General features: G+C 37.8%; 1 protein-coding gene across 1 annotated transcript in view; it reads left to right on the top strand.

The window, feature by feature from the left end:
- The window catches only part of CDKAL1 (CDK5 regulatory subunit associated protein 1 like 1), a 382,964-nt gene that overhangs the window by 56,304 nt on the left and 302,131 nt on the right, over positions 1 to 24,529 (top strand). Inside the window, exon 5 of the mRNA XM_059475653.1 lies at positions 10,750 to 10,834. Coding sequence (XP_059331636.1) covers positions 10,750 to 10,834 — 85 coding nt within the window. The remainder of the gene's footprint in view (positions 1 to 10,749; positions 10,835 to 24,529) is intronic.

Below are 24,529 nucleotides of genomic sequence, written 5' to 3'. Positions count from 1 at the left end.
GTTAGTCTGAACTGGGGATGATGGTTGGGAATTAACACAGCAGAGGCTTATCTGGCTGCTGGGTATGATACCTTAAGCCCATATCTCCTTCTTTTCAGAAAACTGATAAAGTAGAAAATAGATGAGGTGTGAAGGTAGTTCTGAAAAAGTCAATAAGTAGCCGGAAGCTACAATTTAATAAGTGTTCAGACATATCTGGCTCAAATAGCTTATAATTTTAACTCTTTTAAAAGTGATAGCTAAAACCTAAATCCATATTCCCTGTGGAATTAGGTATCAGGAGAAATAAGTGGAAGCAAGGCATTTGAAATCAATAAATGGCTTCTAGGTACAACTTAATGCAGATGGAACTTGGAGGAAAAAGATTGTGAAACAGATACAGGAATAAAATTTAGGTTTCTTTTGCAGACTATAGCAAAGTTCTAATCCTGGCTGTTGTGAAAATGAATGGAGATTAGAAAGTTGTGGAAATGTGGAAGTTCACTGCCATGGGCCAACTTGTACAGAATTAGATGTACTGAAAAAGTAAGAAATCTGTGGAGTAAAGATGCTCACTTGATGCCTTAAATAATAAATGAAATAATGTTAATTACCCAAGATCCATTTTATATTATACTGGAAATAAAGCAAAGATATTTTTTCCCATTTGCTTGGGGATTGTGTTATGCTTGAGAATCTTCTACTTCTCTGCTTTGAGTTTCATGTTGCTGGATTTAGTTGTGGTTTACAGCGCCTAGAAGTGCAAGAGGCTCCTCTGGGTAGGTAATTCAAGTGATGCAACTGCATTTTATGAGTGCCCTTGGTTTCTCTTTTCTGTTCCTTAGCCCAACAGGTTGAACTTGTGTGTATGATGGGACTGAATAAGCATCAATTCATATTTTCTTTGTTCTATCCCATAGACATGGTGAGGAAGAGCCATTTACATTCTATTAGCTCTGTAGATAGAAGCATTTATATACGTGAGATTTGTCATAATGTAGCACCTCAAAGAGATTAAAATTACATTCCTGGGGCAGGTTCCAGTCAATCCTTCTTGATTCTGAACTACTTATTGCTGTTTACAGCAAATTCATATGATGTATAGTGGAAAACATAGATTTTTCATTTACCAATGCCTTTGCTATCATCATATGGAATACCTGCTTACGCTTGACTGCAGTAGCTTTTTACCTGAAGCATGTGTTTTTTACTTCACAGTATGTGATATTTTCAAATCAATAGTTTAGATGACTTTTCTGACTTGCAGTTTGTGTCTTGCCCATCTCAACATCAGCAGTTTGACTTACTATTCAGCCATTTTTTAGAAACTCCGATCTGCAGAACAACTGAATCCTCTTTAATCAATTTTACCAGGTCAGGCTAATTCCGAGACTACAGATAAAGCAAGTGGAGATTTCTGAAGTGTTGTATCAAAATGTGAATGCAGTTGTTTTTCAGTGAGTCCTGTGAAATCTGGAGATTCTCTTGGAGCTCACCCATGAGCTGTCATCATTCTAAGGCCGTAGTTAGACTTCAGTAGATGTTCTGAGACAGCTGGTAGCACATCTGCAAGAGCTGTGTTTGAGCACACATGGGGAGTTAGAGCTATTATATGTATTTGGGTTAGTTTTTTGAGGGGGGGGAGGAAGGATTTTTAATTTTTTTTTAACCTTGTCCCATAGAAAGGAGTTAATTTGTTCTACTGTTCAGTCTTTTCTTTTCATTTGCTGTGCTACCCAAATTACTGAAAAGTTGTGTTTTGTGATTGCCTTTAAACTTGTCAAAAATTTATATCACCTACCTGGCCTCTAAAGGATGTAGACTGAAATAGTGCATATGAATCTAGGCAATGGCTTTGTGTTCAGGGACAGGCCTGAAGGCAGGGACAACTTGGCTAGGATCTTGGCTTGTTTGCATAGGCATCCTGTGTGGCTTGATCGAGTTATGGAAATTCTGAAACTACTTGTCTACATTTATAAGATGAAAAGGAATTGGTGTAGGGAAGGGTGCATATTTAATATGTGGCTGCTGAAGGTAAATCAGTTAATATTTGCAGCATGCTTTGAAACTTCAGTTGCATGGTGTTGTGCAAGATGTTTTGTTCATGGTTGGCTTTGGATTTTGAGTGACTAAGACAGAAGCAATCAGTCTGTGTTTGCTCATTTGAATAACTCGTGTTTTGCGTATGAAGCTGTATGTAGGGACAGAAAAGCACTGAGTCGTACTGTGCCTGCTATTTCTGGAATATCAAGCAGGCTTAAGACTCAAAGGAGGAGGAGTTTCTGGGATTTTTCCAAATTCTGTCAACAAAACAAATTCTATCCGCATTAATCATCAGAATGAGTTGGAGTTATTTGTGTGTTGTTGTAGCATAGCCTGGCTGAAACAGGCTACTTGACCTTGTTCCTAATGTAATGGGACTTTTCCCAAAAGACTGATAAATCACTCATCACTACTTTGCATATTGAAATTATTCACACTGATCATTAAGTCTTCAGTGAAGTGAAGGGAGCAGCTGACCCTTGGAATGCCTCAAAAATTTGTCTGCGCTCAAGAGCAGGGTGAAATGCCCCCCTTAGAGCACCATGCTATGGCGCCTGCATCTGCTGCTGCTCAGGATAATTTGGGTTCCTTAACATCAGGTGTTATTGTGCTGAACAGCCCTTGGCAAGGTTTAGGCTTCCTGCCAACACACCTCTTAGCTAGCTGTGAGATTTATCTTCTCGTGTTTTAAGGTCTTGTTTTGTTCTAGAAACAGTTGCGTGATCCACTTTTCTCAGAGTAGTGAAATCTTTATTTTGAAGGAATGAGCTAAAAATGCAGCCTATATTTTCCACCTTTGGTACATAATACCATGTGCAGAGTGAGCTTTCACTATTTTATATCAAAAAAGAGCCATGAGAAAAGAGCAGTTCATTAAGGTCATGTCATGTTGGAATAAGCTTCCTTTGAAACATGGCCATGGTCATTTACTTGTAAGAGGGGTGCCTTTCCTTTAAAGTGTCTTTCTGGGAGCTGTTTGACAAGACAAGTGTGGAATGTAGACTAAAATGCAGCAGATTATGGCACAGGAAGCTAAACTGTACCCAGAGCTGGACTGAAGTATACAATTTTTTTCCATGATCAACAAAGACAGCAAGCAGGTAAGATGTGGAAATGATCAGTCCCTTTCTTGATTGGAAGAAGCATGAGTTCAATGGCTATGGGCTTGGGAAAGTTCTCATTCATGTGGGGGAATTATTGAAATGTCTTACAAGTACTGCAACTGTAGAGTGTTGAAGTTCCAAAAGAAAACCTGCTGTTTTTCAAAAACATTTCTAGGTTTAGCATTTTTAAACATAAATCATTTTGCAACTTCAAGTTACCCTTAGGTGCCTTAATGCATGGAAAATCTAGTGAATTAAAGTAAAATGAACAAAAATACCAAAGTAATTTGTCAATTCATGTTGTCTGTGCTGTGTGCAAAGGCAGAAAAATCCTCAGGACATCGCAGAAGGAATGAAAACACAAGTTATAACCTAATTGGATTTTTCTACATTGTTAAAAGGTAAACCTTTCTAGTAGGTTTAACTCTCCTGTTCTTTACTTTGTGGAGCTGAGATGTTGCTGAGGGTGGACGGGCTGAAGCCTCCTTACACAGCTCTGTGTGTCTGGGTGCTGCATTGCAGACCCTGGGCTGCAGCAAGCAGTGTAGCTGGAATATCCTGCTGGTGTGACACAAGTCTGAAGTGTAGACACAAGTCACAAGTGTAAAAAGTGGGAGAAAAAGGCAGCTCACAAGGATCACCTCAGACCCAGACTGCAGCCTGTGCTGTGTCTGGAGCAGAGATGAAAAGTACTTAGAGAACAGATTACTCAATTCAAAATCCCAATATAAATTGGGATTACTCTTGTAAATGCTACTGATGATTGTAGAGTGGAATGGGAAGTAAAATTTGTCATTGTCAATATTTTGAAGCTAAATTTATTCTTTCATGTAGTTTTTCTTCTGTGTTGTCTAGTGTTCAGTACCCTCATGCCAGGCCTGAAGTATTCTTTAATGGTCATGCTCTGAAATACAGATTCGTTTGTCTGCACTATTTATAAATATATTAATGTTAGCTCACATGTTCACCTATTGTAATTTTTCAAGTTCCAGTTTCATCTCAGTGATCTCAGTCATCCTTTAGTTTTAGTGATAGTGGCAGAAGCCATAAACTGTTCTGCTGGCCTTGGTAAACTTTAGCAAACTAAATATATTTTGAAAGAATTTGGTTTTGGGAAAGAGTGGTAAGGCAAAGTTCTAGGTCATGAACAGATTGAATGGACATCAACTGATAGCTTAGTAGTTTGTCCCAGTAACTGCATGATACCCCATAAACAGCTGAAAAGAGAGGTGTATGTGCTTCTTTTTTCAAAATGGGTTTTCAAAGGTGACTGGAAATAAACCAGTATTTTTTTAGAAAACTTTCAGTCCTAAAAGTAGGCATGAGTACATAAAATTGAATTATTTGTTTGTTGTACTGAAATGAGGAAAGGCAATGATTTAACATTCATATTTTGAATCCAGTAGTGTATTACTCGATTGTAATCTGCTACATCTTGCATGTTTAAATGTGCTCAGTTCCTACTTATTTGATGTGTTCAGTGGAGAAGTCCCTGTGCGCCTCTGTTTTGGTACTGGACAGTGAGAAATATCCTTTGATAACAGGCACAGCATCCTGATCTGGAAGCTTTATAAAATCTGTTTATAGTCCAGCAGTAGCTGCCGTTAAGATATCTCCCTGCTCAAGAAAATTTCCAAAAAATACTCAGAAACATACCAGAAAAAATACCAGAAAACCCAAGAAAGGCTACTTATGCTATTAGCTCAGTAATGAAGATGTTAATGGAGAATAAAACTGGCAAATTTGCATATTTGTAGTTTAAATCATGGCAAGAGGCATGATGGGAGAATTATTTTTTTCATGAAGGCTTGTCTGCATTACTGATTTGATAAGCAGCCTGGCCTTCCTTTTGGAACTTTAAATAACATGTATGCAGGGTGAACCAAATAATTGTGTTTCATTAATTGTGAATGAAGTAATTTGTTATGTCCAGAGTATCTCAGAAGTTTAATGAGAAAACAGAAGTCATGTTGCAACCAAGCCGATCCTTTTACATTTTACATCCTGATAGTGTTGATGAGGCATGAGTGGAATTGTTTTGAAAGACATTTGCAATCTGCAAAGTTGGTATTTTCAGCATGCCTTTGAGTGTTTTGTATCATTGGCAAATGCAGGGTACGTCTTCAGAGGTGGGAACTGATAATGTGTCCCTGAGATTCCAAACAAGTACCATCTGGAAACTCATGATAACTTGTGGTTTTGATTTGTAGTTGCTGTCAGGGGTGCAGACACACGGAAAGAGCTTGTTTGCTTGGAATCTGTAGGACAAGTTTCATCAAAGTTGATAGCTAACTATATCTGATACAATATTGGGAACTAGCAAATGGTAGCCAAGGATTTTGTGTGCCGAGGAAAGGCACACAAATAAAACACCAAACTTTTTCTTGTCACTCTCAACTTTATTGAGCTTTTTTCTTCTTCCAAGCAAAGCCTATTTTCTGCAAACAAATAACTAAACTCCCTGTCCCCAGAGGAAGATGTACCTTCCTCCTGCACTGATGATTCACAGCATTTCTGAAGTCGTATTTATGAGGAGATTCTTTCCCAATACTTGTTGAGGTCTCTCAATGCCCAGTGGTCCAAGAAATCATTAAATTAACCAGCGCCTAATTTCAGGAACCTAATTTGAGTGACAGTGGGTTTCTGTGACACAGGGATGTCGAAAGAAAAGAATTAGTTTGGCAACTTTGTTCCAGTCAGGATGCTCCATGACTTCTGTAACTGGCTGTGAGGTGTCCTCATGCTTAGATATTTGTGTCTTTTGGGGGCAGATGATTCCCATGGGGTACAGTTGCAGGCACACATTCCAGATACCTTGGATGTTACTGGATCTACTACGTTTTATGCTATTCCAGAGCATGAAGTGGCAACCAGGGTATCAAGGGAGGGAGCAGAGCTGTTTTGGGAGGAAGAACACACAGGACAAAGCTTTAATGGAGAGGTCCATAAATGGGAAGAGACGCTAGAATACAGCACCTGGAAACAGAGAAACTGGAGGTATATTTGTTGTGTAAGAGAGTTAGAAGTAACAAAATCAGAAAAGGTGAGAAGGAAGACTCTCAGAGTGGTTAGGAACAGGATAAGGACAGCTGGAGGGAAACACCCTGGAAGAGCCTTCAGTGATTACAGAGAAAGATCTGCTTTCAGATTGGACTTCTCAGATTGATATACAGTATTTAAAAGTATGTCATAATAGTTATGAGTCATGTTTTTTTAGCAAACTATGCTGAGCAAATCTGGTAGTGGTTTCAGTGCACAGAGAGATGTGCTGAAGAAAGTAAAGAAAGGCTTTTCTTTTAGGGCTTCACTAGCTATGTTTCTTCTAATTTTTTGCTTTGTGAGTGTTTTGATTTTCAAGGAGATGTGTTTGGGGGGGGGGGCTTGGAAGAAAACAAAGTTTTGGAAAAAATTGAAAGAAGAAAGACTTAAAGTTAAGAGACCAGGCAAAAAACCCAAGTCAGTTGTTTATTTTCAGCTGATAGTATTACTACAGTCTTAAGAAATTCTGCTGATTTATGATTTCTGAAATGATAAGAAAATTGACACTGCTAGTTAGAAAAGAATTGTAAATATTATTTTCCTCTGTAGGTATACTGATGTTACAGACTCTCACCATTTTATCATCTTAGTATTGCATAATGCAGCCAATTCATGTTTTCCAGAGTTTCCCAATTAACTTAAGTGCTCAGAAGTTTCCATGACCTTTAGGTTCCTTTGTACTCTATGTTGTTTTTCAGAGAGTATGATAGACTTTGTGGTTTACTTCCAGTGTAGCCTTTTTTTATGGAAAAGATGTCACAATGCAAGAAGTCCATGGTTTTGAGTTGTGTTTTTGAGCATTTAATACAAAGCTGATTTGACATATCTTCCTTTTTTCTTTCTAAAAATGTCTTATCAAAGAGGAAACTGTTTAAGTAGCTCATAAAAAGAAATGTTGGCAGCAAAATACCATAATGAAAAAAGTATCATTAGGCTAAATATATGGCAAAAATAGAGAAGATTGTTGCAGGATATATGCACCTATATCATATTCACTGCTGTAACTGATGTTCACTGTACTTATGGTTCTTGCTTCAGTTTTGCCTTTTGACTTGCTGGAAAACCTTCTGTCAAGTTTAGATTGTCCTGTTCACTCAGATCTATGTGAGCTCCCAAACACAGGCCTCTGTTCTTCACTGAAATGCTGGAGGTTTCCCAAAAACCTTACCTATGGAGTTGGAGAAGGTGGCAGGTGGAGAGCTTCCAAGGAAGGGTGCATGGATGCCTCAGTGGGTGCAGCACCACATTCATGTGGGGCTTCCCATCCAGACCTAAACTCTTTTATTTGTCTGCCTAGAGGATAAACAGGGAATCCTCAGGGCTGTCTGCCCCTGCCCCTCTAGGCATGTCTTGAGAAGCCTGAGCTTATTTGACTGTCAGAGCTGTTTGACTCTTTATTTGAGCACAGTGCTGAACAGTAGCACCTACTCATGTCAGAACACTTACAGGTGTATATACACATATATATACACACATATACACATGCATATGCATATATATATATATATATATATATATATATAGGTAGCCAGTTGCTCCAGTTTCCATGCCCTGAATAAAGGATTATTACCCCTGTATTGCTTAATATTTAGTAATTATGAAGCCAGAAGATGTTGTTTATACATGCCAAGCCCAATCTGCTCTTTTGGTCCATGTTTGTTTCCACACATCCATCAAGGCCTTGCAAAGCAAAATGTGACCGCTGACAAGTTATTCCCACAATGTTGCAAATGTTCACATCTCCCTGCAACCTGATACAAAAAGGCCCCATTGGCAATTTTTTTTCTTTTTAACTGAAATTTTATTGAAAAAATGCGGTAGACTGTGGTGAGTTTACACCAGTGCATGCAATTATGTTAAGTATGAAAAGGGCAGTAAAGTACTAAGAAAATACAGCTGTCATTTTGAAGAATTGTGATATGGACACTTAATAAATGAATATAACTCATGAGTGTGTGTCTATATGTTTATATATATGCATAATCAAAACTTGTATGTACATATATTCATTTGAGAGATCATGAGAATTAATTAGAAAAAAAAAAAGATTTAAAAATAAAGGCAGAAATAGAACAACTGAATATAATAAAACACTACTGTTGCTGTAAGAGGAGGACAAACCTCAGCTGCACTTTTATGTTCCATAAATGAGTTTTAGATGTGTACATGAATGAGACTCCTTTTCCCAAAACTGCTCAGGAGATTTTATTCTGTAAAAGCCTTTGCTTTTTATCTTCTGTTCTGCAGAGGATAAAACCTGTTAAGGAATGAATTTATGTGTATTTGGGAGATTTTCTAATATATGTGATATCTATATATATATAAAGTGTTGCAGTTGTCCCTTAGTGAAGGAGTCAATGTATTAATAGCCTGGAAACCAACTGCTGTATGAAATGAGTCCTGTTGGCTTACTATGTAAGGGCTTTCTAAACTTAAATGTGTTACTTTTTCCAAGGCTGTTTTGAAGAGAGGGTTTGATTTTGGCTTTAGGGGAGAAGCATTGCCATGGCATTGTCTCTTCCTGCACACCTGCAAACCATGGCACAAGGAGGAACTGAGACCAAGCCCAGAACTGGTGTTCTCTGTCTCAAGGCATCTCTCCTCTGAATAAAGACATCTCTCAAAAATGGTTGTGCTTTACAGTGGTGGATGAGTGCTACTGCAGCTGTTGTCTGTTAAATGTAATGTCTCACTTAAATGTTGGCCTCTTGCTATTTAGTGTGTGTGTGTCCCACCCCTAATTCTCAGGTGGGTGTGTTATGGGTGTGGGGCTGAATTTATAAACATTTTATGCTGCTGAAAAGAATAAGAAATACAAGGGTTTGGCTGTGTGATTGGAAAACTACTTTTAAAGTGTGTTTGTTTTCATACTTGGTACATCTGACTAGGCCAAGAAATCACTCTTTTTCTGACATTGAAACTGTTTCTTTCCTGGTCTGTACATAATTCCTGATCAATTATTTTAACCTCTGATTATATTTGTAATAGTATATGGGTCTGCTCATTAGTCTAAAAATGTAGTTTTCATGCAGGAGAGGTTCTTCGTTTTGTTCCATTTTTATTTTGACTTCTATGTAGGCTGAAAAACTGAGTGCCCTTTCCCAACCTGACACGGTCAGATATTTGTTTTGTTTAAAGTAGCTAAAGCTCTGAATGTTGTTCAGGTCTGAATGGTCTGAATGTTGCTTAGGTGACTGTTTTGTGGTCTTTCCCTGTTGTGAAAGGAAGTTGTGTTTTAGCCAAATTAATAGTGTAATATTGGTCAACAATGATTAGAACTCCCCCTGAATGTTTTCTCTTATTTAGCATTAGTTGCCTTTTATGTATTATTTTCAATTTACCTGCTTCCTAGGTTAAGTGACTGATAATTAATTGTAAATGATGATTTCTTTGAAGAAAATGTCATGAGACAGAAAGCTTTTTCAATTTTAGCATTTTGTCATAAGTGTGTGTGCATGGAGAAAAAGGATATTCATGCCTGTATGGATACATGCATGATGGGTGCATGTGTAAATATGCCTAAGTCATGGCAGGCTTCCTCCTGCTTTAGCAGGACATCAGTTCAAGTAAGGCATCCTAAAAATTATGTTTTATCTGTATTCATTGCTCACTGGCTTATGTTATTTAAAGATACATCAGTCAATACTTCACTGCTCCCTGTACTGAATAGTAGCGAGTGACACGAATTTTCTTATCCAAACTGATACAAGCTATTCTGATGAATGCTAAAGCACTAAAATATTTGAGATAGATTATCTTTATTCTTTTGTTCAAAAAAAGAAGCTCTAACTTCACAAGGATAATGACTATGCTAGTAATTGTGTAGTATAGGCCATGTTTTACAGGATTACAGTTTATATATGTGCTTCTGCAGATAATTCTGGGATTCAGTTCAGTTAATGAATTTAGATACCAAGAGGCTCTGAACATACAGAAAGGTTTGGATCCTGAAAAAAAAAGTATTCTTATCTGAATGGAAACAGATATTGGTTGCTTGAATATCTTTTGTCTGAAAATTGCTGAGCTATAATTGTACTATAACTAAGATATAACCAAAACTAGAAATATGTCTGTTTCTTTCCAAACCCGCTACATTGACTTTTCTCTTTGGTAGAGCTTTACATGTTATGAATTATGATTTGTTCTTTTGTAGTATTAATTCACAATGGAGCTGAAGCAGGGATTTTGTTTTCTTAGTGAAACCTGCTTTTGTTGACCACCTAATTTTGCCTTTGTCTAGGCAAGACTTTTCTGGGAGTTGTGACCATTTTTTTAAACTTTCTTTTCCATGATGTGCAATCTAGTGGCATCTCAGGTGGTAAATGAGATAACACCTCACTCCCCATTGGCAAAAAATGGAAATGGAATTACAATGGAAATGCTCATGTGTCTCTTTTTATTCTCAAACACAAAACAAAGAAAAACAAAAAACCTCTTCCAAGAATGTAATTGAATATAAAGTAATCTTGCAAATAGCCAACTTATTATTGATGGCTCAGTTTGGGGTTTTTAAAAATATTATATAAGTTAGGAGTTGACAGGTTAAATAATTCTTAACGCAAGTTTGTTTTTTCCTGTTTTGTAGATAACTCTGATGAAGCAGATTTATGGTTGCTGAACAGTTGTACAGTAAAAAATCCTGCTGAGGACCACTTCAGAAACTCAATCAAGTAAGTTGTTTCCTTACAAAGATTTTTATTTTTAACTATCAGTGAGTATTGCATGTCTTAAAGCTCTGTGTTTTCAATCTAGAAGTAATTTTGTGTTTTAAAGCAATAAATGTACTAAAAGTTTGTGTTACAATGGTGAATTCTCTAGAATGGATTTGTAAGGTACAGTGTATTTTTGAAAAATAGCAATAACTTGCAAGTGATTGTCACTACACTTATTTAGGAGAACTTTTGACCCATTTAGATAGGGACTTTTATATCACTTTTCAAGACAATTGTTGTAGTCTTCTGAAGAGTTGACTGTGCTTTTGGTTTTGTTTTTTTGCTTTTTAATATATAAAATGTTAGGTTGTTTCATTTTTCATCTACCTAAATATGGCCTAACTGGGACCTGCTTTTCAGTTGCGTGCAGCAATGGCCATAAATTAAATGCCAAGAAGCACCTTAACGTGAGAAAGAAGTTCTTCATGTTGAGGGTGGCAGAGCACTGGAACAGGCTGCCCAAGGGGGTCATGGACTCTCCCTCTCTGGAGACATTCCAAACCCACCTGGATGTGTCCCTGTGTCACCTGCTCTGGATTACCCTGCCTTGGCAGGGGCTTGGACAAGGGGATGGTCCAGAAACCACTTCCAACCAGTTCTGGGATTCTTTGTAAAGGGTATCTGGTACATACTTAAAACCAGCTATTTCACTGTGCATTTTCTTGAAAGATTAGCTCATTAGCTTATAATAGAAGCCTTGTGAAGAATATGTTATTACTCAGTACCATTCCATTGATGTCAAACAAAATGACATGGTATTGAATTTTGCCTCCAGTTTCTGGAGAAGTGTAGTTATGGTGAGAATAACTAGAAAACCTGTACCCATACAGCTGTTACTGCCCAGTATAAAGAAATATTGTGGTGTGTGTCGTGTACATTTTACCTTTAGTAAACAATTTTGGCTATTTGTGCAGCCATTTATTTAGTATGGTGCTCTGGGTATGGACTGGCTGTTGAAATCCATTTTGGTTAGAAACACATGGTTCTTGGGGATGGAAAGAGAAGAGAGACAAGCTGGATATAAGCTACCTGCTTGCAATGCTGGAGTTACTAACAGGCTCTCAGGGCTGTAACCTGGAACAGAAACCACTTGCCTGCTGTAGGTGTAGGTGGCACAGCAGAAATTTCCTCCACCCCTGAGAGTGCTTTACTTTCTTGGCTGCTGGTGTTGCGCTTGGTGACCAGAATGGCTTAGGGCTTTTCTCCTCTGTTGCCAAAAAAAAAAAAAAAAAAAGGCAAAAAAAATGGCAAACTATTCCCAGAATACTTCCAGCAGTTAGTGTGTGTTGGCCAACAGAACTGATGACAAGATACTTTCCAGCTCAGTTGTGGCCATCCTCCTATTTTACTAATCCTGTGCCAGAAATTATGTGGTACGGTGTGTGTCCCAGCCAGGAGAATAGAGTTGGTTAAGAAAGAGGGCCTAACTGAAAGCAAATGACCAAAAATATTTCTTTGAACAACATGTTTCTGTTGCTGCTCTGTTCATGAGCCTGATGTTACTTGTGGCCTGGATTTATTCTTTTTTATCCTTACATCTCCCTATACTTGTTCTTTTCCTGTAGCATTCATGCTCTAGTCTCAGATCCTGGCAGTTCCCAGCCATGGAGAATGACATCTTCTGTAGTTGTTTCTGATTTTTCATAAGCATTTTTAATTTCTCATTAAACACAAGGGAAGCACATTGTCTCTCTAAAGAACACAACTTCTCCCAAATAGTTCTTAATTTGTTACAGCAAAAATGCAATGCATGAAGTTTGGGTGAAGGAAAATGAACTGCCATTATATCCTGTCACAGCAGCTTGTTGGTAACTATGGAAAGCTTTGTTTTTCTCAATTGACTAACAAGCATGTAGTGTGCTTGTGTGTTGTCAAAGCAAACATGCTTGGAGCAGAAAAATTAATATCCAGCCCTGTAAAATTCTTCTAAAAAAAAACCAGTCTGAAAGTGTTACATTGTATTATGCCTGTTATTGAGAAAAGTATTTATTTATTCTGTGCCCACTGCAACAGTTCCTACATTGCTTGAATGTATGGCTTTTAAATGCATTGATTCAAACCAGTGGTAGTGTGTTCCCGCTGGTGGTCAAAGAATGACTGTAAAAAGCTCATCACTCACTAGTAACATGGGCCAGAGAATGTGCCAGAACCCAACAAGTCCTGTAGGTACAACTTTTTTCTGATCTGATTTTCTTCTAAAAAAGGAGCAAAACCACTCCCAGACACTCTGAACTTTGCAGATGTGTATACAGCTGATAAAAGATGACTGACAGTATAATCTTTGTGTTTGTTTTTTTTCTTGTTGCTCTTAGGAGTAGTCTCCTGTTCTTCAGTATCAATAAAGTTGAACTTGCTGAGCCAGAGTAGTGGTATGGAGGGCATTGGAGCTTATGGATGGGAATTGAGAGAGTTTCCTGGGCAGATTTTATTCTCACTTGGTTAATTTTAAGATTAAAGTAGAGTTAGGCAATAACAATAAAGAATTCCCACTATAATTAAGTGGGTGGAGTTAAAAAAAAATAAAATTAAGGCTTATGTTTTGATTAGTGATGGATCTACCTCTTGTGCTTTAATAGAGTAGTTGCTGGGCATTGCAGGAAATTAGCGGCTTTTGGAAAGTTCTATTTTTTGAAGTTGACTTTATTTTGCCTTAAAATGAAATATAACTTAAAATTTGTCTGTTTATTTAAAAGTCAGTCACATTTTTTTTGCTGCTAATGTTTCAGTATGGTATCTTTGTTTTGATCATCTGTCAGTGGGACCAACTTGGATGAGTTAAATGTATATGTATATATGTGTTTTAAAAACACATATATAAATAACAAATTAAGAACATATTATAAATATGTAGCATATGTAACATATTATAAATAAGTATAAATAACAAAAAGTAAGTAAAATATCATTAAATTTCTTCCAGAGAGATGTCACTATTTATTTGTATTGGTTAGGTTTTTTGTGGTTCATTTATGTGCTTCTGCTTATTGTGTTTGTGGTATGTTTGTTTGTTTGTTTGTTTGGTTTTTTTCTCATTTGCAGAAGGTTATCAGGTAACATTTTCTGCTATCATTGATTTTAGTCAAAATAAGTAAAAGTAGTTTTCTTAAAACTTAGCTGTTGGTAATAGCAAGAATAAACATTCAGGAAGTAAGTTACTAACCTTAACTTGTGTAAACCACAGTAAATCTGGTAAGATTGATGAAGAGAAATAAGCCCAAGAGCGTGTGCTAGAGGAGCTTGCTTCCTTTAAAATAAAGTTATTTTGCTCTTCAGTTTCATGCTCCTTCAATTTCTATGTGCTCTGATACTCTTTTCTTGACTGTTACATCTCAGATACATAACCCAGTTTTCCTGATGCCCTCTGAAGATTCAGAAGCTCTTGAGTGTTTCTAGCCTAGCTGTCTTTTCCCTTGCTTAATCCTTTCCTAAGTGCTGGTATAAGTTACTCATGTGTTTGGGGACTTTGGCTTGTCCTTAAGGAGTTCTCCTGCTGGTTGAAGTATTATGGAGAGGAATTTGGTGACTTGCTTAGCAAAACAGCCAGAATGATGTCTGGGAGGAAGGATGTGGCTATGCTGTTGAGGTGTCCATGGCTTGTCTCATGCTATGGAATAAGCCTGACCACTATAAATAATCATCTTTGTTACTATATACAATGAGCATGTAGCATTAACACAGATTCTCTGATATATCTGTTGCTGCATTCACTTTAAGGCACGCTCCAGTGTGTGTTCAGCCTTTTCTTTCTGATAGCTATGAGTTGCGACAGAGATGCAAGGGCTTTTAGCACTGAAGTAGTACCATGTGGCTTCCAGTTCTGTCCTTGCTACAGTTTTCACCAATTCATGAATAAACACTGCGTGAGGGATCTCACTTTCATGCTAGAAGGAGCATCAAAACCCGTAGAATTTGTGGAAATGTTTGTTTAAGAGGACTGTGATTGTAGACATTGCAAGTTGTTTAAAGCTCAGTGGATTAAACTGAAGAGTAAAAGGCATGACTGCCTTTGGATGCTACAGGGTTTCTGTTAACCAAATGCAACTGTGTTGGTGTTAAGTACAGAAGGAGGTTATTTAAGAAATACAAAAACTTGTTCAGAGATAAGAATAATTTTCTGCTGCTTGAAATCTTTGCAAATGAAAATAACCCTGGAGGAAGGTTTGTTGTTGTTTCATGTTTTCTTTTTTTCCCAACATTTATGAATGTAATTTATATGATGCATTTTGAACTGGAGCAAAATGAAAAATTGCACACTATGCAGGGTTGTCACTTTCTTCAATGCAACGTTAGTCCTTTTGCTGTTACTAATACATTTCCAGTGTAGAAGCAGACTGTGATTTAGAGTTGTTTATACTGTTCATGCAATACAATCTAAGCTGTGATGTACTTCCAGGAGAGGAAACATAAGTATTTCAAAGCTCTTTATTTTATACATCCTGTTAGCATGAGAAGATCACTTCCCCCAGGTGGAAGTTTCTGAGCTGAGTGTCAGAGCCTGGCTGTCTGTTGCATTTTACAGAAATAGGGTGTTGCCATGATTTGGGGTGTTTGTGTTGGAATACCTAAGGTACCAGGGCAGTACTGAGAATTGTAGGTAGGGGTACTGCTGTTCCCCACTTGTACTGAAGAAATCTGAGGAAGGCCTGGATTCGCTGAAGTAAAAATGCCTGTAAAACAAACTTCATTGGGTGGGAGGAAGTTGGACACTGGATTTCTTTTCCCCTAAGACTGTTGCCAATAATACTCCTTGCTCAGACTCTCTAGTCTACATCATGTTGGTGAAAACCTTGCTTTTTGCCAGGATGACAGGCTCACACACCTACAGATTGGCAAAGTGATTGTATTCAAGATTCATGCCATGTGGACAGTGAGAGGAACTCCTTCCCCAGCCAATAGGAGTTACTTGGTTTTGAGTGGAGGCTGTAAATCAGCTAGAATTGAAAGTCACATTTCTTTTCTGAGAACAACCTGAGGAGCTTATGTGACTGCTTAAGTTGCTTCATAAAAACTTTGACTGGACTAGATTTAGGCACAATATTTTTATGTTTACAGATGTAATAGATCTATTAAGATCTCAGCAATCGCACACCATTAACCAAAATTAAGTTTTAAATTAGTTTTGGACCTCATTCTGTTTTGTAAAGAAATAATTTTTTAGGAAGTGCTCTAATCTTTGATGTAATGTGTACAAATTAATTATTTGAAAACACTGAAAATTTCTCTTATGTTCACCAGATTTTTTTTTTTTATTTAATTTCTGGGTTTTCGTGGCAAAAATTTCAAGATGGATTTTCTACTTTAGCATTTGAGAGGGTTTTTTTGTACAGCGGTGCCCATCCATATTACAAAACAATGATTTTTTAAATTGTTCATTGTACTAGTTAACCTTTCTCAGCTTAAGCAATGCCAGTTTCACATCTGTATATTTGATTAAGCTTTACCAAGGAACATAGCTGACTCCAAATGCTCTGTGGCTTCCAAATGCTGCAGAAGGATTTGATAGGCTTAGAACAAAAATATTGTTAAACTGAAGTCTTTATTTAAAACCTTACCAATCTAGTATTTTTTTCTTCTTTTTACACTTACTGAATATTGTAAAGCATGCTTTTATTGCCTTAAGCTGATGTAAGACATAGCTGTTGGTGAAGAATTCTGTGATTTGAATGATGTTTGTTAGTGGATGATTTTTAGCTGCATTTGAGTGTGTTCTTTTTCTTGCACTCATGTCTGCCCTAAAAAAGAATGTTAAAAGCTGGTTGACATGATGCTATAAAACACAGAAAAAAAGCACACCATATAGAACTGAGTACTTTCCATTGCATAGTATTTAGAAGATAAAAGGATTATGGACTGCTTGTGAATGCATGTGTTACATGGCCACATTTTTCAGAGATTTGCAAAAGCCTGGCTTATAAACTTGCGTGCACTTTAGTTTAATATTTTAAAAGGTTTTTTAAAAAGTACAGGAACAGAACCTGTTAAAATCAGCTTCTAAATGTGATTCTAGAAATCTTTTCTATTCTGATAGGAACACATTTGGGACTCCTTTAAGTATGACATGATATTGATGCTTTGAGGTGTTACTGCAGTGCTGATTAAGCCTCAGATGCTTCAGTGGGCTGATTAGCCTTAGATACTCTTTATGTCTTGAGGCAGATCACTGGGGACAAATGTATGTTTGATTGCAGTTTTATAGAAGAAAATATGGCCAGGACATGAGACTTGGCCAGGACAATAGAGTTGAAACTCTATTTCCTGACTTCATGTATCTGTATTTGAACTTTTTGTTGAGGCTGTCGTTACAGGTCCCCAGCTGTTTAGGCTCCAGTAGCACTGGTGCTTCACACACAGTGTTTACAGACATTGAAAATCAGTTAAGTTCATTGTTAAACATACAAGATACACTTACCTTTGCAAACAAATGCAATCAACCATTACACTTCAGTGATGTGGGTAAATAAGGAAGACTTCTGATTTAAAAAGTATAGCTCTCCTGATAGGTCATGGACTAATGCTTTCACCTTTCTCCTTGTCAACCAAAAATGAGGACACAGGTGTCATATAACTGTAGAATATCCAGAGCTGGAATGGACCCATAAGGATCATCGAGTCCTGGCCCTGCACAGGCCACACCAAGAGTCACACCATGTGTCTGAGAGCTTTGTCCAAAGGCTTCTTGAACTCTGCCAGGCTTGGTGCTGTGACCACAGGCTGGGGAGCCTGTTCCAGTGCCCAACCACCCTGAGTGAAGAACCTTTTACTAATATCCATCTCTAGTTAAAAACCAGAACAGTTCTTCCCTCTTCTCTCAGACTTGGTCAAAATGTATAATTTTAGGAAACCTCTCCAGACAGAGTTAATGAAATTAGCGAAAGGAAGAATTGGGCTTTCTCATGCTGTTCTGCCCTATGCTTGCCTTGGGGATGGGGTGTTCCCTTGGGCTCTTAGTGCTGGTGACCCCCTCTTTGCCGAGACCAGGCACAGATACAGCAGAAACTGTCAGGCACTGTTTTGGGTCAGGAGTTTCGGGTCTGTTTTGATGCTTAATCAAGGGCTTTAAAGAAGAAGCTTTTTGAGGGATTGGAGACATTTGAGCAAAACTATGCTTAGTTTCCTATTATGAGCAGGTACATAAAAAACATATTGAAATCGGTTTTAAATGTCTTGCCTGTTTTAAAAGGATGGGGAGCATGATTTCTTGTGACCAAGTTCCTTCCTTAATTTAACTCACACTTCAGATTAGCACCTTAACCTCTAGTCAATCCTTGCTGGATTGGAGGGTTTTCTGTTCACTGTTCAAAAAATAGGCTACAAAATAAACACTTCAAAAGTCTCATTTGGGTTGTGGTGTGCAAAAGAATAAAATCCACCACTGTGTGTGTGAATTTGAGGAATGTGAATGGAATCAGAACGTTGACAGTTTGTAAGTCAGCATGCCTTCAGGTGGAAAATGCCCCTGTGGAGTTTGCCAAAGCAGAGAGCTGGTGACAACTCCTGAGGAGCTTTTGATTCAAGCAGTGGTGAGATAGCGGGCAACTGCTGGAAACAGCAGCAGTCTGAGACATTGTAGTGTGCTCTTTTATTACCTCAAACAGTAGGCTGTGTGTATTTTCTTGTCCTTGGAACAATATTTATGACTTATCCAAGCAGACTGTGCCCAGTAGTGGACTACTGAAGCTGAACTTTGTGTTGCAATTAATTTGGGGATCCTTGCTGCTTCTGCCCTGTGACATTCACCTCCCATCTGTTGGGGAATTTCTTGTCTCTTTCTCTTATTGAGAGGTAACCAAATTATTTTCTCCAGCACTAAAAAGTGCAGGAGATACTAAGAGATTTTAGATTTGCCTCAAATAAGCAATAGCATTACTGAGAGAGGATGTAGTATTAATTGATGTCCATTGGAATAACGTGGGACAGGATGAGGACAGAGCTCTGCTTGGGTTGGTTTGCCTTCATACAGAAAGTACAGTCATAAGACGTGAAAAAGAACGGAATATTTCATTGGCTTTGTTTGTTTTCCTTTTTCCCCTTGCTCGTTTGAACTTTTAACTAGCAGACCAGAATATGTGAAATACAGCAGAATGATGAAAGGGTGATTCAGCAATACTAATTGTTAGCTGTTTTTTAAATGGGTTATATGAGCTTTGCAGAATTAGTGTTTGGTATATTATGTGTCCCCCTGTCTTAACAGGTGTTTTGTTTTACTATTTCAGATAGATGAATTGAGCAGAAAAGGTTAATGATTTGAGTGCTGGAAGCCGGTGGTTGGTAGCTTTGACTATTTATCTAATTAGCTGCAGGTTGGCTGTTGTCCTAGCAGGCCTGACTTTTCCTAGGGAGGGAATATAGGAAAACATGCAGAAACTTGCTGTAGCAGGACTAATGCAAAAATCAACGTGATCTAAACTTGTCCTTACTGACAAGTATGTTTTTATTTGTTTTTGATTCAAAAGATTATCTACTAATGCTTTATGGGTGTTTGTCCTAAAACAGAGAATGCTTGCTTGTTCAGGTAAGCTTGAGAATCAAAACCATTTTCTCTCATACTTCTGAAAGCATTTTTCTCATGGTTGTTAGATGCTAACCCACAAAGAGCAAAAATAATGTTGGTGATTTTATTTGTTTGTCTGTATTCAACAAAGCTCTTGTTTTTTACTCTGAGTTCCATTGTAATTCCTATGTCTATTAAGGTTTTATTGTGGCATATTTAGTCAAGTCAGTTTGGGATACTACCAGCGCAGCACAGCAGTTCGTGTTTGGCATTGTACACCTCAGCTGCTGACTTGACCCTTGGTGCACCACTCTTGGGAGGGACATGAGCAGACAACTGTTCCTCTTGAATTTAATGTTTTATCCAAATTTTTTCTTTACTTGTAAAGTTTTCTTTTTAGCTTTCAATGAAATAAAAGGCAGAAACACGGGCTAACACCAAGACACAGTTGACCACAGAATTGTTTCATTCCAAGTATGTGCTTGAATTTGAAACTTTGCTAAGAGATAATATCTCGTAACTACTTTTAACAGGATAAATAGTCAACTTTTTTCATGTATTGGTTTTACAGCTCCAAGCACAATGGAAACTGATGTTTGTTAGCGGCTCCAGCTACCAACATAACACAAATACTCACCAAGAAATTTTATATGTGTTTACTCCAAGTAGGAAAAAACCTATTGTTTTGCTTGGGTCTGTTATATTTTATTAGCATAACCTCAAGGGAAACTCAGTAGTGAAGAGGCAGAGGCTCTTTTTTTACAAAAGTACAGTGTTAAATAAAATTAATCTAAAATACAGCAAAACTCATTGTAGAAGCAATCTGTGATTACCTCAATCCAATTGGGTAGCATGGATTTTTTTTTTTCCTAAATACTTCATATGTCTCCAGTTTTTATTTTGTCTCTCCCTGTGCTTTTTTAATGTAGCCCATTTCCATAATAGATGTCTAGTTTGTATGCTTTTCCTTGTATCAGTCATTAAATAGGAACATTTACTTTGTGGAGCTGTCAAATTGATACCTACAACTCCAAAAAATGAAGATGAGTGAAAAATGTTCTTTAGAGACAGAAAATGTGTAATGATGAATATATCCTAAATACAACGAAGAATTTTATTTCACATTCTTTCAGAAAGGAAAATCATGTTTAATTAGAATCCTGAATCCAGATTGTAAAACTTCCTATCTAAGGAAAGCTGCAGGAAATGGGATTTTTACTTCAAATTGCTCTTAGCTTTAAATACTCCCTTTAAAATACATAATATCTAAACTTGAAATTATTCTTTCAGGTATTTCTTTGTTTCATATTAGCAAAATACTGTTTTTCTTGCTATTTGTAGGAGCCCTCTTGTTTAGCCAGTGTTGGCCACATTTGCTAGCTTGGTAATGTGAACTGTGCTGGACTGAACCAGCAAAAAGATTTAAGCTGTTCAAAGGAAAAGACCAAAAATAGAAGGATTTTTGAAATGGATGAACTTTTACACAAGAAGTGGAAGTTATGGTTCTTTTGCTTTTATACATATGAAATTTATGTGGCCTCTTTTGGTCCTATAGCTTGTAATTGCATTTATAACCTGTAAATTTGACTGTTTATGTACACATGGATGTAACACATATATACTCAAGCATTATAGAAAACAGGTCAAATGTGGTTTTGCACAGGCTTTGTTTTGGCCTTCCCTCTATGGCTCAGCAGAGTTGCTTTTAATTTAGTCCTGAACTAATATAAATTCAATGTATGGTAAACTTGGAGCTTCAGGGTGTGGTAACTGTAGGATTCACTATCACAGAGTCACAGAATGGTCTGGGTTGGAAAGGACCTTTAAAGGTCACCTTGTGTGACCTTCTGCAATGAACAGGAACATCTTACTCTAGGTCAGAGTCCTGTCCAGCCTAGCCTCGAGTGTTTCCAAGGATGGATCATCCACCACCTCTCTAGACAACCTCTTTAGTTTAAAACCATTACCCTGTGTCCTGTTGCAACAGGTCCTGTTGCAGTCTGTCTCCATCTTTCCTTTAAGCCCTCATTACATATTGAAAGTGCTCCTTAGAGCCTTCTTCTCTCCAGGCTGAACAGCCCCAACAGCCCCAACTCTCTCAGCCTTTCCTCATAGGAGAGGTGTTCCAGACCTCTGATCATCTTTGTTGCCTTCTCTGAACTTGCTCCAAAAGGTCAGGGATGTTCCTGTGCTGGAACCCTGGAGCTGGATGCAGCACTGCAGTGGGGTCTCACCAGAGCAGAGCAGAGGGGCAGAATCCCCTCCCTCACCCTGCTGCCCACACTGCTCTGGATGCAGCCCAGGACACAATTGGCTTTCTGGGCTGCAAGAGCACATTGATGGCTGAAATTCAGTATTTCATCCCACAGCACCCCCAAGTCCCTCTTGGCTTCCTCTCATGAGGCAAGGGATTATTTGCTTCACATTTGAAATACACTGGTTTTCAGTGTTAATGGCATAATGCAGTGTTAAAATATCTCTTGAGCAACATGTTTTTTAAGTCAACAGTTCACAGTTTTTACATCAAGCAGTGCATGCTCTTGGTTTTGTGGTTTCCATTTGTATTTCACAAAAGACACCAGTTTAGCATGCTTGTTGCAAAATTTTTAAGTTAAGCTATTGTGAAATGCTGCTTAACATATTACAATTATTGCAGGAAGGACTTTTAATGAAAACAAGCCAGGTATTGTGCACTCTGTTGTTATGATTCTTTACTGATGCTGTGGTTGAGATGCAGTGAGCTGATCTTGAATTTCTTGTGACTATTGCTTAGAAGCCACATGCTCAGATGACATTGTCATATTCTAAGAAAATGATCAGGGAGTATGTTTGGATTGAGGAGAATGGGCTCTAACTGACTTCCTCTACTGTCCTAAATGATATTGCTTACATAATGAGGTTTCCAGCTGGGAATCACTGCTTGGTGCAGTATTTCCATGTGAAGAGAACACAGACTTGCCCTATTTCTTTCTCTTTCCCCTGCTCCCTGCTGGAGCTGTTGTGGTGACACAGCTGCTACCAGCTTCACCCCTTGCCAAAGATGTGGCTTTGCTTTGTGGCCTCGTGGACAGATGGCAGGTAGCAGGATGGAGAGAGGGAGCAGCTTTATTTTTCTCTTCTCAAAATATGCTTCAAGTAACTCAGTGATGGTGATGCTACATTTTCCTTTCCCACCTTTGTCTTTCCTGACAGGGACACGCAACTGTTCACAGCCTGGGTGCTCTTTTGTTAATCTTTACCTACTATCCTGAGGATTTGAGTTTGAAATAGAGTTAGAAAATCATTACATCACTGCTTAAGGGGTTTTTTTACTTCCCTGTGCTGATTTAAAATGCTCTTTTTCTTGGTTATTAATTTTGATATGTCTGTAATAGAAAGGGGTAAACCTTTTCAATCAGAATATTATTTCTTACTTTGACTTGAATGATAATGAGATGCTTGCAATATGTTTTCCCAGGGTTACCTTTTTCTCAGCATTGAGATCTGAAGCTGTGTAATTAGAGGTTTTGTTACTCACCCACAGTAAATTTGGAATGTGTTGTTGTTGTTTTACCTTTGGTTAGCTTAATTTTTTTATAAGGACACTTATCTATAGCACTGAACCATTACCCCAACCATCATTTATTCAACTGCACAGGGATTCAGTTTGCATTTCTGAGGAAAAGTATATATTGCTATGTGAATGCATGCAAGAAGTGAGCATGGCTAGTAGCTATTACAAGCTGATTTGTTAAGAGTTGAGCATGTGTGTCTTGGTGTTTGCTTTTAAGAGACAGGGAAGACTCTGAATTGGAACCTGAAATCGAAGTTTATTTGCAGAACCTTTTATTAGATAAGTGATTTCACTTTATCTTTGGCTAATACATTGGATCCCACATAGGAATAAATGGCACAGTGCTGTAATAATAGTGCAACAAAACCTGATGAAAGATCTGGGGAGAGTGATTCTATTTTGGCAAAACTCATACTGTTTCATAGCTGCATACTCACAAGTAGGGTTATTTTCCAGATATCCCTGCAGGTGAGGGGGGAAAAGATATATTATTAGCTGGGGTTGGTGAATTTGAGTTACACCAGCAGTAAAAATTATTTTGCTTGTATTTATGTATCTCAGTTAACTATACGAGAACTCTGAGACAGGTGTGGAAATAAAGCAGCCATCTCAAATTAGAACACCTCTCCATGCCCGGAGATGAGCAGCTCTGCTTCTGGACCTCTCTTACTGAGCTGTTCTACAGGGCCATTGCTCTCTGTCATACTCTATAACCTGTCCTTAGGATGGAAAGGAGAGCTGAGAACATGGGTAGTTCAAAGGCAGCTATGCCTTATTCCATATCTTAGCATTGTTTCTGGTACTTTGTCTCCTAGGAATCCAAGGCTTTACAAGATGAACCCAGGTATAAGGAAGGCTTATGTTAAATCTGGATTGTAAGGAGTTTGTATCATAGATGGAGGGCAAGAAAATACTCAAAAATAGCATAGGACCATTGCTTTCTCTACTGTGTGTAAACAAACTGCTTTAATTAAATTCCTGAAACTGTTTAAATATTTCTTTTAAATTAACTTAAGCCAAAAATGTTTATACTTTTTGATATCTGATATAATCATGTTGAATTATTTTGTGCAGGGATATCAGCATCCATGCAGGTTGAGAAGTTAACTAAGTACAACTGGAACTTATAAGTATGGATCAGTAATTCCTAAGGTCTCTTGTCTGTTTTCCTTATCAGTTGGTTGTGTTCAGAGCAGTCCCCCACAGCCAAGCAGTGACTAACACAAATAGTCCCTCTTCACTGCTGCAGGTTATCCAACTTCCCTGTTGCTATTGTGTGTGCAAGAAATAATAGTTCCTCATGTAATTTAAGTAGACTTATTTGTTGCTTTACTCTCTCTGCACATAAGCAAGTCTGATCTGTGCATTCATAATGTCCATTATTATTTCCCTGCTGTCTGCAGAGAAATACAGCGTTTGGCAGTTGTGGGGTGGAGAACCCAAAAAATCCTAAACCCAAACAAACCAGGACCAACAAATGCACACAACAAACAAACCACCCCCTTCTTAGAATGAATCATGAATGGCCTGGGTAGGAAAGGATCTTCAAGATCACCTAGTTCCAATCTCCAAGTTCTTCTGTACTTTAATACTCAATTAGAATAAACAC

Source organism: Ammospiza nelsoni, chromosome 1 (assembly GCF_027579445.1).
Source record: "Ammospiza nelsoni isolate bAmmNel1 chromosome 1, bAmmNel1.pri, whole genome shotgun sequence".
NCBI lineage: Eukaryota > Metazoa > Chordata > Aves > Passeriformes > Passerellidae > Ammospiza > Ammospiza nelsoni.
Note: the sequence above shows the minus strand (reverse complement) of the source record. Positions and strands in the feature narration are given on the sequence as shown.